At 31.5% G+C, this 18,754-nt stretch overlaps 1 protein-coding gene across 6 annotated transcripts in view; it reads left to right on the top strand.

Moving 5' to 3' along the window:
• The window catches only part of LOC145259910 (sodium/calcium exchanger 2-like), a 323,080-nt gene that overhangs the window by 288,668 nt on the left and 15,658 nt on the right, over positions 1–18,754 (top strand). For all 6 annotated transcript variants that reach the window (XM_080117847.1, XM_080117843.1, XM_080117844.1 and 3 more), the window contains one exon: positions 17,472–17,665. In XM_080117847.1, the coding sequence (XP_079973973.1) occupies positions 17,472–17,665 (194 nt within the window). The remainder of the gene's footprint in view (positions 1–17,471; positions 17,666–18,754) is intronic.

Here is an 18,754-nt window from a genome sequence, read left to right as displayed (position 1 = left end):
TAAAATTTGCATAGAATGCTCTTCTTTACGGTTGTTGTAAAAATGGAACGGAAATTTGAATTTCGTTCCCTTTTAAATTCGGTACATTTTTACATTACGTCCAACTCATCGTTTATCATTTAGAAAATTAAGTTTTAAACAAAAATTAAAATAAAAAAATATCATTTTAGGATTCGGAAACCAGGCAAAATTTTTCTCTGATTCCGATACCCTAAACACTGCTGATATTTTCAATTCTCGATTCCAATTAATTGTCCTAACATTAACTACTTTACACCCTGAACAGTCAACATGTTTGTTGTCCTGGATATGACCTAAAACTATATCCGATGGTGAGGCCCCAGCTTGCGGGCTTTGGGGAGTGTGGAGCCACCCTTTAATTGCCATTGTTCCCAGGTCCACTCTGACCCGAAGTGGTAGTACCTGTTAGGGTCCCAACTATGGGTTAAATAGAAACCGACTTGAAAAAAAAAGTATATATTCTATTAAAAGATTTCGGAATAGACACCCCTAACCTTGTCAGCATACCCGAAAAGCTATTAAATCTGACATGGCGATATGGGACAAGAAAGAGAAAGAAGCAACCTTAGTAGAAGTTAGTGTCCTCCAATGATGCTGGGTCAAACAAAGCTGAGAGGAAAAATTATAAAGAAATATCAAAGTTTTATGTACGACATGAAACAACTGGAATCTTTAGAAAATCGCCATCATTCCAGTAATTATAGGAGGAACAAGACTAATGAAAAAGAAATAATACACCGTTAAGAGTTGTCTGGATTTATGTAACTCTCTGAACCATCACATGACAAATATTTGGCTAATTAAAACTATTTTTCCTGTGCGTTAGATACTTTTTGAACTTTAGATATCTAGTGACTGTGTAATTATATATGATTTTTGATATGAGATTTGTATTTATCATACAAAAATACATTAGAATAGCGCTTGTTTTCATGTAATAAAAATAAATCAACTTTTTGCTTTGTATCGGATACTAATTTCACCCACTGTATGTATGTATATATATATATATATATATATATATATATATATATATATATATATATATATATACTGAAACTACATTATGCAGTATACAAATATGTTTTGTTTAGATCCAAAAGAGTACAACATTATCGTAGTTTACATTTGCATCGGACATATATAAAAGGAAATATGTCACAATATCCTCCGAGGGGTTGAGTGATGGACCGTCATAATCATGTATATTTTGAAACTACTTTACCCCGAATACTTTGATTAGTAACACATCACTCAATAAATATCAAGCTTGAGTTATTAATGGCGCCACTAATAAAATAAATCCATATGATATTTATAAAGTACTAACCTTCAAATGGCATGTGTCAGAACTTGAACCCAGTTTACAGATCAGTTATTTAAGTGAAGCTATTGTTGCAAATTTTAAAAACCATGGCACCATCTGAGTTTTATGTGTTGATAAAGCTACGATGACAAAAGTACATGAATTGGATTTTAAATTCCTTCCACACCCACCATATTCTCCAGATCTAACCTCTAGTGACTACTAACTGTTGGCAGACCTCAAAAGAATGATCTAGGGAAAGAGATTTTGCTCTAACAAAGAAGTGATATTAAAAACTGGGGTATATTTTGGGATCAAAAGCAAATCGTTCTGTAAAAATTGTAGCAAAGTGTTAGAGAAGGGTTAAAATCAGTCTGTCACTCTGGAAGGTAACTATGTTGATGGATGAAAACGAATTTTGCCTAAAAATTGTTTTATTAATTGAATTCGAGACATATTGAGTGATGTATCACGTTTCATTTCAAAGCAAGGGAATACAATGGTATCGTAGGATCTGCACCAGACATTTATAGCAACAAAATACTTTAAAAAATCTTAATGTTTTTTTTATTTTTTTATTATTTATTTTTTTTTTTAAATAATACTTATCAATATTTTTTTTTTAAATAATACTTATCAATATATTTTTTTTTAAATAATACTTATCAATATTTTTTTTTAAATAATACTTATCAATATTTTTTTTTTAAATAATACTTATCAATATTTTTTTTTTAAATAATACTTATCAATATTTTTTTTTTAAATAATACTTATCAATATATTTTTTTTTAAATAATACTTATCAATATATTTTTTTTTAAATAATACTTATCAATATTTTTTTTTTAAATAATACTTATCAATATCTTTTTTTAAAATAATACTTATCAATATTTTTTTTTAAATAATACTTATCAATATTTTTTTTTTAAATAATACTTATCAATATTTTTTTTTAAATAATACTTATCAATATTCTGAAACTAAATGTACATGGATAATTCTGTTTTATTTTAAGCAAAGGAGATACAATAATACCATTACATTCCACGGTATTCACTCCAAATATGGGGGTATCTTTATACTCCACCCTGTATAAAAAAAGGAGGTATGATTTTCTGGTTCTTTATTTGTATTAAAGTATTCCCCTCTTTTGTGAAAAGTTGACATTTTTCTACTATGACACATTTTTGCCACTTAGTGCAAAGAAAAAAAAAAAAAAAATTTTTTTTCAGTGGGTGTTTCTTGTTGGAATGTTGGTGTTCGTTTGTTTTATGTTTTTTGTTTTTTGTTTTGTAATTTTTTTTTTTCATTTAGCCAAACAATTTCTTAGCAATTTATTGTTCTATTTTTGTTTTGTTTTGCAATTATTTACAATGTGCCATAACTTTTCGATTCGTCATTCTCTGGTTATTTTTGGATTATTAAAATGTGCCTGTATTTTTTTTTTCCTGTAGAAAATATGAGAATTATCTGTTCCTTATTGTTCTTATACAAATACAAAAGAAAGAAGTAAAAATCTTAAATATGTAAAGAGCAAACGTCTGTTTGTATGTTTAACTAAAACTTAAAAAGTACACAACAAATATCCACATAGTTGATATTTTTTAATCGGTGAAAGCCTGGATGTATAATTTTTTTCTGTTTAAGTCCATTATTTGGGGCCAAATGGCCATTTATATCATTTAAAGTTATCAAGGCATACGCACATCTTTTAATGTTATCATAAAAAGGGATATAATTCTGATTTTTTTTTCGCAGTTATTTCCCTTGAGTTACGTGTGTGGTTATATATCCAGAAAAAGGAATGGGCTGGGTGAAGAAAAAGGAAGAGACAGAGAAAGGAAAAAAACGAGGGAGGGAGGGAGGGAGAGAGAGAGAGAGAGAGAGAGAGGAGTGGGATATACGTTATGTTACAATTTTGCCATGGACAATGCCGGTTAGCCTTGCTAGTAAAAATATAACAGGATTTATTTATGATTACATGTAATACAATGAATATATATCTATCTATATATCTATAAAAGTGGACGTGTCTGTGTGTGTGTGTGTGTGTGTGTCTATCTGTCTGTGTGTCTGTGTACATTTTCCTTCGCAATAACTCTGTTAATTTTCAGTCTACAGACTCAAAATTTGATATACAGGGTACTGAGATTTGGGAAAATCGATGTGATCGGTTTTCGGCCAGAAATGTGGCTGTTAAGGGGTCAAAGTTCAACGATTTGACCTTTGAGAACTCTACCAAACTCCTCCGACAATTTGGGGTCTAAACACTTGAAATTTTAGATATAGGTTCCTTCGACATGGATCTAACTTAACTTAATTTGAGCCCAAAACAATAAATTTTAAGGGGTCATAATAGGGGTCAAAATTAAAAAAATTGACCGTTTTTTTTATTTTTTTTTATTTATTTATTTATTTTATTTTTTTTTTTTTTGCTCAACATACACCTCCAAACACCCGGGCAACGCCGGGCACCCATGATAGTATCTTATAAAAGTGAAATTGTTTGTCTGTGTGTGTACATTTCTCTAGCAAACTATTCTGTCAATTTTCAGTCTACAGATTCGAGATTTGACATAAGGATTATTGAGATTTGAGAAAATCGTTTTAATTGGTTTTCAGCCAGAAATTTGACTGTTAAGAGGTTAAAGTTCAATTGAAAACTCTACCAAACTCCTCCACCAATTTTGGGTCTAAACACTTGAAATTTTAGATGTAGGTTCGTTGGACATGGATCAAACTTTTTAATTTGATTTGAGCCCAAAACAATAAATGTTAAGGGGGGGAGGTCAAAATTGGGGTCAAAGTTTTCAAAAATTTGACCTCTCAGCCAATTTTTGGTCTAAACATTTGAAATTTTATATAAAGGGTATTCAGACATAGCACAAGCTTTTTAATCGATTTTTTGCCGAAAATTTGGCTGTCAAAGTTCCAAAGATTTGACCTTTGCGGTCTCTAGTAAACTATTCAGCCAATTTTTGGTCTAAACATTTGAAATTTTACTTAAAGGGTATTCAGACATGCAGCAAGTTTTTTAATCAGTTTTTGGGCGAAAATTGGGCCAAGAGGTCAAAGTTGAAAGCGTTAACCTTTGCAGACTCTACCAAACTCCTTCGCTAATTTGGAGTCTAAACACTTGGAATTTTAGATGTAGGTTACCTGGACATGAGTCAAACTTTTTAATATATATATATATATATATATATATGCATATAAAGTTATAAACAGTACATAGGGCCCGAGCAAAGCTGGGCTGAACTGTTAGTTATGCATAAATGTCAAAAGTTTCCTAATGCACAAATACATAATAAGATGTACTTACTAATATGTTTAGTGGTAATTTTCAGATAACATTTTCCCTTCTTCTGCCAATAGATGAAATTAACAATTCGGTAAGAAGTTGTGTCAATTTCAAATATGTGCATTTCTTAAAAACACGCCCTCTTTGTTTTAAACTTTTATACGAGTTTCGACCGTTTCTTTCTAGCGTAGATGTAAAAATACATTTTCAACCGTAACTTTGTACAAATAGACCCCCCACACACACACAGACCGGTTCCCGTCAGATTACTGAAGTTAAGCAACATTGAACCTGGTCAGTACTGAAATGGGTGACCATTTGTGGCATCCAGGTGCTGTATGTGCTCTCCACTTATCTCGGCATTGTTTCCAGTCACCTTGGACTTCTCCTTGTCACTAGACTCAAGCAGTGTTGATTCAGGAGAGGTGTGGTTGGGGATTGTGCAGCTGCCCCTACAGGGGGTATCCTTTGTTTTTCGACACTGAATGGGGGCATCGATATCATATCATTACTGTACTTTACAATAGAAACTTTTCTTCCAGAATCTTTTGGTAAGTCATTAATGTTCTTCCAATAATTGGTTCAAGATTGGCATTTAAATATTCCTTCTTTTTTTTTTACTTTTATTTTTCATATTATTTGCTTCCAACATTTCGATATCGTTCAGGTTTTATTGTAATATTCTCAGTTCAATACATGTGTTAGGGTTAGGGTTCAATACATGGAAGTGTTGTGATATTTGGTTCTTGGTACAGCTGGGATACGTGTATACATTTTTAGAAGCAAAAATATCTCCCCACGCTTAATGCGTACATTTTTTTTTTTTTACTATGTTTGTTTTAAAGAAATCATTCCATTAGAGAAATGTTTTGATATGTCACTGCATATGGATTATTGGTGTGAGTGGCCCAGATGTTAACTAAATTTTTCACGGTTGAGATACTGAAACAGTTTATATTTTCTGTTTGCCAGACATAATTAAATGGTCTTCTCTCTCTTTCTCTCTCTCTCTCTCTCTCTCTCTCTCTCTCTCTCTCTCTCTCGAGTTTTTTTTTAGCAAACTTTGCAAAATGGAAAACCTTGTTTAGAAACAGATAAATTTAAATGGTGCTTGTTAAGATAGAGTCGACAAATCGATTTTTTAAATATGTCGTTTTAAATAAAAAAAACAAAAACAATATTACGTACTTACTTGTCATGTTGAAAATAGTAATATATTAAAAAATTACGAAAATTCATTGAGTAAAACAACGGCTACTGATTTTAGTAAAGAAAAGTCTATCGCTTAGAGACAACAAATATTGCACTTCATGAATAAGTAATCTAAAATATTTGTTCCGAGGTATGTCCCTGTGCGCGAATTCTACAGTGTCTACTTTATAATGTCTAAGAAAAATGCAATTTTACCTAATTTTTCGTAAAAATTACTTTTAACTATAAATAACTTTCTACTCAAATTTTCGTAATTTTTGGATGCATTACTGTTTTCGACATGACAATTATGTACATAATATTGTTTTTGTTTAAAGCGACATATTTTTAAAAAATCGATCCGTTGACCGTTAACAAACACTATTTAAATCTAATGCTTATGAAAATGAAAAATCTAGCAATGCGTGGTGTTCCTTATCCCTTCGAAATTCACACACTAAGAAAGTACCCTTTTTTGTGTAGCTGAATTTTCCCTGATAAAGAAATGAAAAATTTGCGATTAAATTGATCAAACACTAACCCCTTTTCTTTCTTCCTTTTTTTTTTTTTAAATTCTAATTCACTCAAAACAAGTCATATTGCCACTTGGACGTAAGGGGCTACTATTTAGGGTCATGTCTACATAAGACTATGTAGTGAGTTGAGCAGCGAGATGTCTGTTGACATTACATTTAAACTTCTGCATGTTAGTACAGTCAAGGAAGCAGGAAAGAGGGAAGGCATTTCATTTAGGAACCTCAACAATGAAGAGGTGGATTTTGCTGCTTGTTGAGTCAGGAGTTTGTACGTTGAGGGGGGCACAAGTGCTATGAGTTCATCAGAGCACATTCCATAAAAGTATTTTTAAAACAGGTACGGGAATGCAACATTGCAGGGGTAGGACAGCGGTTGCAGCTTGATTAATTACGCGGAACCTAATAGATAATTTTCAAAATATGTTTAAAAAACTGTAGGTTTTGTTTGCTAGGTAGGAATAATGACTTCTCTCGTGTTTCATGCTCCAAAAAAGACATTTATAAACGGGATTTTCTTGCTGAGGTAAAGTGGGATGTGGGGGGGGGGTCGCATTATAGGTTAAACTTGCATAGAAAACACAATCCGCTTATTAAAAAGTTTATTTGTTTTATAATTTGAAAAAAATGTTTGCTTAAATAATAATATTCAGAATAAATTTTTGAATCATTTGATTTTTATTGATTAAAAAAAAAACTGAAAAGAATTTCAGCAATTCATTCACCCCCCCCTCTCTTTCTGTCCTTCCTTCATTCATCTCATTATCTTTATCCGTTAGTGGCTTTTGGCCTTATTAAGTGGTGAGTAAAACAAAACAAAAATTATGGCATATATGACTGTCTACAGAATTTTTCAGTTTGTCTATTTCTTTCTCAATATTTTTTAACGGAAATCACCCCCCTCCCAAACAAGGCATAAAGCCACTTGATGTAAGAAGCTAAACATTGTTTAATAAAAATACCACTTCATAATCAAAAACTAGCTACTGATAATAGATTCCAACCAGAAAACAGCAATTCTTCCCCTTTGTCAGAAACATTGCTCATTGAATATGAGGACTAAAGAATAAAATAAGGGAACATGCAGGGCTAATATTCGAAGATAAAGGAATAACATTTTTTATCACTTTTATATGAGATATGGTATTTACAGAGGAAAGTAGGGGGGGGGTGATAGTCCATGAAGTGAAGAGTTTTAAGTGAAATATAGGAAGAAAGTAGTAGATGTACCAATATTGATCTAACGAGTCATGGGTCGCCAAGCGAATTTTAAAGACAGCTTGATATGGTTACTTTTTTGAAAGAGAGATGTATGTCAGTTCACTCATAAAATGTTGTTCTGGTTGATCAATTGCTAGGAATTCAACTTTTGTCTCTTGACTTCTTTTTCTATTTCTCATTTGTAACAAACTTGTTTTTTCTCCTCCTTAAAAAAAAATAATAAGATTTGCAAGCAATGAAAATTAACAAGTATCCTTTTTTTTTTTTGTATAACAATCTGATATCGTGTGAGTTCCTCAGAAGATGAGTAATGTTTTCTGCTGCAGTAGCTTGTAGGTATTTTTTCTACTTTCCACAAAATATATTGAAAATTAAAAAAAAAAAAGAATCTTTTTTTAATTTAGTTGAAGTATTGTTTCATAGACGAGCCGAATGGCTAAAACAAAAATGTTTAAATCATGTGGGCGTGGATTCGATTCTACCCAACATTTATTTTTTATGAATAGATATCAATTGTAAAACGTATCTTGTAAATGCTCTGAACTCCATCATCAATGATAAACTAGTTCTACTGTACATTTTATGTTTTAAATCAGACTCATTCCTCAAGGAATTCAATCATTTACTCAAATGAATGTCACACTATGCTATGCACTACATAATCATTTCCAACTAAAATGGCATTAAGGTAAAGATACAATATATGACATGAATGAAAATCTTTCAAACAATCCCATTTTGTGTGATTTTTTTTTTTTACATTTCTTCACCTGTTATTGCAGTTAGGAAAGCAGGAAAACAGATGGGGAATTTCACAGTTCAGCAGTTGAATTTATGTTGCGAAATCGTGATTCACAAAAGACCCAAACATTAAAGCTCATGTATTCTATCAAAAGACGAATCTGGTGACAACCACATATTCATGTTCATATTACTACTACTACTACTACTACTACTATTATTATTATTATTATTAGTATTATTATTATTATTATTTATAGTGATTACCTGTTGTATGGATTAGTTATTTTGAACCAAATCCATGTCAAAAGTGTTTATACTGTTTCAATAATGCATTTCATGTCTTGAGTCAGTCCCATCCGATTGCATTTGAGATTTCATTGCAGTGAATCACAAGTGGAATATTGGAAGAAAGTGGATGTACCACGTTGATCCAATGGATCATGGCTTGTTATGGATCGCCAAGTCAATTTTATAACAACTTGATATGGTTATTTTTTTGGAAAGAAAGCTTAGTATGAATGCTTAGTATGAGCCGATAAAAATTTTTCAAACAATCTTTTTTTTTTTTACACTTTTCACTCCCAAAAATTCATATTGCCACTTGAATGTAAGAAGCTATTATTTGGGTTCGTGTCTAACAGGGGACTATGTGGGGAGTTGAGCAGCAAGATATCTGTTCACAGTACATTGAAACTTCTGCCGGTTAATACAGTCAGGAAAGTAGGAAAAAGACAGGGAATTTCAGAGTTGAGCAGTTGAATTTATACATTGTCTATTTCTATTTATTTTAGATGCAATTGAAAACAAGGCCCTATGCCAAGATTAAGTATTGTTTTTAATGAGAAAAATTTACAATAAATCCGATGCTGGTATTAATTATGTATTAGAGATGCTGTGGGGGTCTGCATTCACAAAGACATCGTCTAACTTTTTTGTTAATTATTTGAAATTATGTTTAAGGAAGAGTTTATTTCGAATACACATATGCAGTTGTGAAAATTGCAATCAGGAAAAAAAGATTGACATAAATAATACGAGACTAAAAATGTACATTGTAATAAAAAGGTATATTTTACAAAAAAAAAAAAAGAAAGAAAGATACATAAAACATGAGATAGGAGATAGCAATACCAGACATATGCCAGACAAAAAACAGTTTCTTCAAGACCACATGAAAAAGGAAAGTGACTGCCAAATATACAAGTAAAATGGTGAGAAATACTGGAAAAGCTATAAATTACTTTATACTTAAAGCTTCCATTCACTCTAAATATATATAAATTTTAGCTTTTTATCTTATGGGCACTTTTAGGAGCTAAAGAAAACTGCTACTACATTTAGCTGACCGACCTGTTCTATTCAAAGTTAAATTTTAAAAGGGCTTGACCTCTTTTCATGGCATCCTTTGCCTGACCTTATCTTCACTGGAGTGTATAGACATTTACCTTATTTTAATTTTCAAGCCAAGTAGAACAAGTAATTATCATAATTATATTATCATTACGCTATTTTTTTTTGTATCTTTTTAACTTTATACTTGCAATCTATTTTATGATTTAGCATGGAGCTACTAGATTTTGATGTTTTGGTACTGTGATTCGGAAAAGACTAAAGCATCAAAGCCTATTTATTCTATCAAAAGAGGAATCTGACAGCAGCCCTATATTATTATTATTATTATTATTATTATTATTATTATTATTATTATTATTTATGGTGATTACTGCTTGCGTGGATTAGTTATTTTGAACAAAATTCATGCTGAAATTTTCTACTATTTCAATAATGCCTTCCATGTCTTGAGTTAGTCCCATCCAATTCCATTAGAGATCTCAATGCAGTGAATCAGATCAACTCTCTCACCATTTGCATCTATTAGTCATTTGTCTGTCCATCGGCCAAAGTGGCTGGCCCATCTATTCTTCGATTTGCTATGTCCACCATTTTGGTTATGTTCCACACCTGCTCCTAGATGAGACAACCATCCCAATGGATGCTGGCGATATGGTACTCGATTACTCATTCGGTGCTGGATAACTTCTACTGGTTCACCACAATGATCCATTAGATCTCTGACCCGACTGTGGAGCATTACCACCAGCATGCTGCCATGTAACAAATTCATCATGGTATTAAGGCCAGTCTTCTTGTTGCTGGCCTTTCCACGATAGAGATATAGCTGCACAATACCTTGTAGTTGTTCCTTTGCTTCATGGTCAGTTTGTGGCGAAAGTAAATATATAACCTTGCACAATCTGTCACAAGATGACAGTGATGATGTTTTCTGTGGCTTGGTAAGAGGTCCAGAAGTAAAATTTGAACTCGAAAAACAAACTATATTGAAGAAAATATAAACTCAGTAGATAAAGAGAGTGGTTGAATATCAATTTAGCTGCCAAGTTTGTCTGAATACCGAGAGGCATATTCTCCCGGTATTTATAGTAAAAGGAAGAGTTCATTATGGTCTGTAAAGTAGGTATCATAAGTGTTATTGTCGATTTGGGCGTTTTGTATTCACTTGGTTTTGGGTGTGTTAAGGTTTGAGACTAACAACAATGCTCACCCAATTTACAAAAAAATATCAAATTCCCTTTGGAAATTCTTGATGTTTGAATTTCTGCCAGTTTTTTTTTTTTTTTTTTTTTTTTTTACTGCCAAATTGAAATAAAATTTTTTAGATATGTTTCCTTTTTTGATTTTGCTATAAATATTTTGTCATTTGCCCAAATATTTAATCTTTTTATAATTTTACTCTAAACTGAAAATAACATTTTTTTTTCTTTTCATCGTGGCAAGACTTCATTTTTCACTTAAAATTTGTTTTATCTTTCAAGTGCATTTTTTTTTTTTACTCACTATTTAATGAGAATGTTTTGCTGTCTTAACAAAATGAATCAGTCAATTCTGAACAAATTGATTAAAATGAATTTGTAATTCATTTTGTTTTTAATCGGATTTCTTAAAAACTAATTATACCAATCCGGTATTATCCGGAATCCATTAGATCCAAATGATGAAAATTAGAAGCCTTTTCAAAGCCAGTACAGTCAGGGAAGCAGGCAACAAGAAGAGGATTTCAAAGTCTAGCAGTCTGAAAGAAGAAACTATTAGAGTAGAAAGCTTTCTAGTATCTAGGGACCTCAACAGTGAAAGGGTGGAATTTTGTTGCTTGTCGGGATCGTCAGGAGTATTCACATCGAGTAGGCACAAATGCTATGAGTTCATCAGAGCACATTCCATTACATCTAACTTGATAAAAAAATTACAGAGAAAATTGATTAAAATTTCACGTGAACATTTATTTTGATAAAACTTGTATATAAAACTGAAACATAGTTGTAAAAAAAAAATTAAATATTTATTTTTGTATAATCTGAGAATTTAATACTTAATTAATAATATTCAAAAGAATATGCATATCTTTCTAATCTTTTTTTTTTTTTTTTGATTTTTAAAAAATTTAAAAGGAATTTTTGGTGATTCATTTACTCCCCTTCCTTTCACTTTCTCAAATATTTCATTGATTTTTTTTATTTTTCAGGTTACACTAAATCGATTAAGCACTTCGTTTTTAGGTTATAAAAAAATAAAAATTCAATCCTTTAGCATCAACTGACAACCCATCTTATTAACTCTTATCCTCAAGTGGCTTTTAACCTGATTAAGTGATGACTCACCAGTAAAGAAAGCAATATTGTTCAAAGAGCATTTGAGTTACATAATGTTTTATGAGTTTTAAAAAGGTAACCCTGCAGTCGAAGCAACTAGAAATATTCACTCAACTGAAATGCTGCTTGAATAATACCGTGTTTTAATAGTGAAATTTTAATTCATTTTTCCTTTAAAATGAAATAAAGTTAACCATGTCATAATGCACATAAATGGCATATAAATATTTAGTTCCATTAAATATTTCTACTTACTGTTAAATTTCAGAATGAAAATCTAGATAGAACGCTAGAATGGCAGGATATATAGATAAAATAGTTATCCACGGGTATGTGTTTTGCCGATCTAGATCTCTACAGTACAGCAAACCGTGTGTGTGTCTATGACTAACTATTTTATCTATAAATAAATAACTTGTGTGTATATGTATATGAGCAAATGTCTGTTCAGGGCGATAATACATATGTAAAGGGAGAAAACTCTCCAAAATTTCCCATGAGAGCTAATTCATACCAGTAAATTTATTGCTAAAAATAGCAACAAAAATATTGCTTATTTAATTGGAATATTTATTGAGATGAGTTGTTGATTTTGTTATTGTTTCACAACGTTTTTTCACAAACGTGATGAGGCAAAAAACAACTATGGAAGGCAGTAAGTGCTGAGAGTGCAGAGTTCCTATCCCGTCACGGTTACCACCTGGCCGAAAAGTTGTGAAACAACAATTAAAAGATGAGGATAATAGTCCACAATATATAATTGAAAAAATATTACGATGCACACACACACACACACACACACACACACACACACACACACACACACACACACACACACACACACACAATGAGAAAAAAAGAAAGATTTAAGGGAGTGATTCTCATGCAGAAATGTAATTGATGCCAACTGAAAGCAAACGAAGACATATAAAAATGAAATGATGACGATTGAATAGAAAGTAAAGCAGAAAAAATTAATTAAGCAAAAACATCCCATGCTATTTTACAACCTTTGTCTAAATTATATATATCAAGAAAAAGGTTGAATGACTGAGAACTCCTGTTTATAGTGCTATCTTTACTGTTGATAAATGTCTGGAGTGAATGAAGACTCCACTCCACAACATTATTGTAAAAAGATCCCTCATACAAAATTAATATCATTATTAGATTCATTGTGAAATTTTACTTGAGAAAAGTTTTGTAATCTTGATATAGAGCTTTATTTTCATTAGCACAAGAAGATTCAATTCTAAACAAAGGGAGTACAGTATTAGCCTGGGGCCTGCGTCCAGGAAATATTTTATTTTATTTATAATTTGGAAATTACAGAAATTAAAAAAAAATTGAAATCAAAATGCTAATAAGGCATTCAGGGTTCCTCATTGATTCCTGGTAAACGTCTGGTGTGCCTCGTGGGGTTAAGGACTATATATTTACCAAAGTTTATTTCATTTAGTGTCACTTTATTAATATGTCCTCACGCACATCTGTTTGTCTGTCTCACCCCTAAAATTTATTATTTTAAAATATACGATTAAAAAGCAGAAATATGGTTTTATGGGCTGAAAGCAGGGGACATCGGATTTTTCATTCAATCCCAGACAACATCGGGTCTTATTGCGAGTATAGTGTAGACTATAACTTGTTACAAGTTATCAATATTCTAATTTTGTCCGCCATTTTAGATATTTATTGCTTTGTAAGTATAATATAACTTTTAAATGACAAAAATGTATTTCTGCTAGGAATGTTTTGTTCACGTTGCATTCATGAATTCATTTCTTTTGTACAAATATGATTTCATTTTTATGTTTTTAATTTTTTTATTTTTCAAAATTACTCCACTTTCCTTGCTGAGCGTTTTCAAGAATAGACTCAGACATTTTTTCTTCAGTCTGAAGGAGAAGAAAAAATCAATATAACAGCTGAATTTGATCGTGTTAGTCTAAGATTTCTCTTCTGTTTAGACCGTCTTTTTCCAAATGGAGCAGCAGATGTTTTTTCATTCATCTTTTCATTATCATTTGAAAATGTGTTCTTTGTTGCCTCTTTAGAGGTCAACAGATCAATGAGTTTTTATTACCAGAGTCAAATTGAATTCAAGCGAATTGTATTATGATATATCAGCTTTCTTTTTTGCTCAGTTGTTTACTTTTTATATATACTTATGAGAATTGTGTGACTTGATTTCCTGTTTCTTTTCAGACAAAAAAAACAAAAAAAAAACATAGGTAATTTCTTAATATATAATTGCATTTACAGTGAAATGGATTTGGGTATTATTTCCAAACAAGTTATTTTGTACTAACATCATGATTTGTGTCATTTTCTTGAGTAAAAACAATACTTGAGAAATATTAGGTGTTTATCAGAGTTACAGTAAAAAAAAAAACATTAAAGCTAAAATTCAATATGGCGGCCTAAATTTACTCATCTTATCACTAAAATTATATAAGAGCAGATAACTCCTCTTACTTTTAATATATATATATATATATATATATATATATATATATATATATATATATATGGTACTCCTGCAGTATTTTACCCACCGATTTCACGATCTTAGCCGAGCGTTGATCGACATCCGTCGGAAAACGCCGGAACATGGCGAGCGGTACGATACTCTATCAGCCAATCAGGGCGCTTCAAACGAACGCGCAGCAGACGAATAATTTTCATTGAAATTACACACACATAGCGTTTCATTTCAGTTATTTTATTGTTCAAAGTAAAAATACACAGCCTTTCATTTCAGCTATTTAATTCAGCGATAAAAAAAACAAAAAAACCGGGAGCTGTTGGAAACATATTTATGCGAATTTATGTGGAGACAAAAATTTGGACACAACCCTTTTGTCTCCATAATAAATCAAATCGCGGAAGGCTACCCGGTTTGGGAAGGAGCTTCTTTCCACATCCTCTGAAAACCCTTTGCTCCCTACTTTGCCTCTCTACAGTCAGTAGAAAATCTTCCAGTCGGAACTAAAGATAAACAGTAATTGTTGTCCCCCCCCCCACAAACATTACTGAAAACAAACAAACAAAAAAAAAAACATTGTTGTTACTGTTTAATAACGTTTTGTTAAAAAAACACACAAAAAAAAAAACATTGAAGTGTTTATTACTGTTGCTTACCCCCCAAAAAAAAGCTATCGGAAAACAAAATGAACCAAAAAAAAAAAAATATTCAACAAAATAAATTTATTTTATTTTAAAAAAACTTACGGTAAGTGTTTGTGATTTATTTTATCCAAATTTTTTGTATTAATTTTATCCATTTTGTTGTGTGTGTGTGTGTAATATCTTTTCCTTGTAATGTTGTTGCTATTCACATACTTTTAGCGTTCTTGCACCGTAGTAGCTCCGAATTCTCGGCTTTCGTCGGCGTTAACGCCGAAAGCGTTCGTCAACGCTCGGCTAAGATCGTGAAATCGGTGGGTAAAATACTGCAGGAGTACCATATATATATATATATATATATATATATATATATATATATATATATATATAAAATTAAATAAGTTCAGATGTAATAAACTTAGAAACAATATCTTTTCAAAAATGCTCATACATATGTAGAGCTTTAAATAAAATCATATAAGTATCAAAACAATTTTATGCAAATTAATCTAGGTTTTGATGAGGTTAATAGTCTTGTCACGGATTCAGCAATGGTTAAAATAATTAAATGAAACACTGATAAAAAATAAATGAAAAGAGTAAAATAAAATATATAAGATTATTTAAATTAAATTCAAAAGTTTTAGTTCTTCAGTCTAACACTCAAATGAAATAATTATACACAAGAGCATGTTTCGTCGGCTCTATGCCGCATTAGTTTTGCTAGGTATAGCGAAATTTGAAACAAACCCTGGTGGTTGGTACTTGGTGCACCACTGACTGAGCTATCAAATATGTTTTATGGAGGTTCAGGTTTAAAATCATGAAACTCACTCCACCAGCAACCCATGCGTTTCTCAGCATTATAACAATGAAACGATTCATATTCTATACAAACTTTAAAAGAGTGTAATTCAGTACGATTTGTTATAAGCATTTGCAAGTCCAAAAACCAAAATTATAACTAATCTTGTTAAATATATGATGTCAAATTCTAAACCTGGAATAGGGAGCACTTCTGGTTGCCTTAACATAAAAATTAAATTAGGTACATAAGAAATAAATAAAATAAAATTAATTTATTAAAAGAAAATGTTTGATTTTCTTTGGCTCAAAAATGAATTAAAAGAATACACATTCCAGAATCTGCGAAAATTGTGTATAGAAATAAAGAGTCAATCGGAATCTGTGAGAATGTTTTTATAAAAATACAGGGTGTCCCCAAAAATTTGATAAATTGTCTTCATCACCACCACGCCCGATCCATCTCTCTGGCAGATTCTCATTGAGATTAGCCCATACAGTGAGCTTCCAGTGAGGTGGAGCTCCGTCTTGTTGAAAAATGAAGCGTTCATGTTCATTTTGAATGAGCTGATCAAATAGCCAACTCTGAAGCTTTTGCAGATAAACATCAACGAAAATTGCCACAATTATTTTGTATAGAAATAAAGAGCCAATCAGAATCTATGAGAATTCTGTATAGAAATAAATAGCCAATCAGAATCTGTAAGAATTTTGTATAGAAATAAACAGCCAATCAGAATCTGTGAGTATTTTGTATAGAAATAAACAACCAATCAGAATCTATGAGTATTTTGTATAGAAATAAACAGCCAATCAGAATCTGTAAGAATTCTGGATAGAAATAAATAGCCAATCAGAATCTGTAAGAATTTTGTATAGAAATAAACAGCCAATAAGAATCTGAGAATTTTGTATAGAAATAAACAGCCAATCAGAATCTGTGAGAATTCTGTACAGAAATAAAGAACCAATCAGAATCTGTGAGAATTTTGTATAGAAATAAACAACCAATCAGAATCTGTAAGAATTTTGTATAGAAATAAATAGCCAATCAGAATCTGTAAGAATTCTGTATAGAAATAAATAGCCAATCAGAATCTGTAAGAATTCTGTACAGAAATAAACAGCCAATCAGAATCTGTGAGAATTCTGTACAGAAATAAAGAGCCAATCAGAATCTGTGAGAATTTTGTATAGAAATAAACAGCCAATCAGAATCAGAGCGCATTTGTCTATGAGATTTATTTCTTTAGCTTTACATAAAACTTGAAAAATAAATAACTGCTTTATTCAATGCCAGTGAGTATTTTTAATATAACTTTTTTCTTTCATGTGCTTAAACTAATTTTTTTTTTTTAGAATTCTTGCTTTTTATCTACTTTCTTTTTGCTGATTCTTTATCAAAATCAAAGAAACCTTATTTTTTCTGCCATGATTTTTATTGACCTTATTCAAATGAGTGCGTTCAACATATTTTCTTAGAGTTTTAGAACAAGGATGAATGCAACAAAGTGATGACCTTTTTTTTTAAACCAAAATATTTTCAGCTTTATGATGATCTGAAGCTAAGTCCAGAAGAACGTGATGCCGTCCGTATCCGTCGCAGTAAAGATCAAAGCGAAGGAGGAACGAGGCCAGTGATTGAATTCACTGCCGCTGCTGTAGCAGTTATGGAAAATGAAAAGAAAGTTCGGATAGGTTTGCGGAGAAGCGGAAAATTGAATTGCACTGCGGAAGTAAGGTAAGGCTATCATATTAATTAGGGCAGATCAAGATTTATAACGACATTGTGATAATAACAATCAAGATGAGAACAGTAGTTTGAATAATTCAAATTATCAGTCCTCATCTAAAATATTCTAAACTATCAAATTATTATAATCATAAATATTTTATTAACCTTCGAAATGGTCGTTTGCAAAATACTCTTCCTCTTCACTGCATACAAATTAACATCATGTTCTTAACAAAACATATGAACATGCTGATGGTTTTGGACATCTTTTCAAATTAGAAATCTGATAGTGATTTGGCGTAACATTTGTGAATTTTTGAGATGAGGTTTGATTCGTATTATTTGGATTCTTTGAACTACTGCTCTTATCTTGAGTGTTATTTGCATAATATTTCGGTCAATGTAAACTTCGACCTTCTTCAGGTGTATCTTGTATCCTGAACTCTGGAACCTTCCTGTTGAACTTCGGGAATTTGCATGGAATTTTGAATGGAGTCCTTTATTTAATACACAAGGGTATCATGCTCTTGTTCCATCAGTCATGACACGGTAAAATTTTTGAGTGTAACTCGCACTGAGGATTGAACCGTCAACATCGAGAGGGCTGTAACTTGAATTTTACAAACTACTTTATCCACTACATCACTCATCCTTGTGGACAGAAAGATTCCTGGCTTCAACAAGATATCCTGAAGAAGGTTGGAGGTTACATCGACCAAAATAAAAAAAGTGAAAATAGCGCTCAAGATGTGAACAGTAGTCAAAAGAATCCAAATATGATTCGATGTATTTTACCACCTAGCTGAACGATGTTATCTTTGATCTTCCTGAGGATCTTCTAGTAGGCTTTATAAAGGCTTGATGTACAGATGTTTCTGATGGCAATCTTATTAAATAGCCGAACCATGGTGGAGTTCTTTTGAGTATAACTGTACTCCAACCACCAATTTCCATGACTAATAACACCCTACCTGAGAGCTCAGCGTTCAAACTCCTCAGCTTAATATTCAGAGGCAATATGAATTGGGGAAAAATACATTGAAGACATTGCCAAAGCTGCTGCAAACAAGATGGGCTTTCTCTACTGTACTAAAA

Source organism: Euprymna scolopes, chromosome 35 (assembly GCF_053919585.1).
Source record: "Euprymna scolopes isolate OS-2025 chromosome 35, ASM5391958v1, whole genome shotgun sequence".
Classification (NCBI taxonomy): domain Eukaryota; kingdom Metazoa; phylum Mollusca; class Cephalopoda; order Sepiida; family Sepiolidae; genus Euprymna; species Euprymna scolopes.
This window is presented reverse-complemented; position numbering and strand designations above follow the sequence as displayed.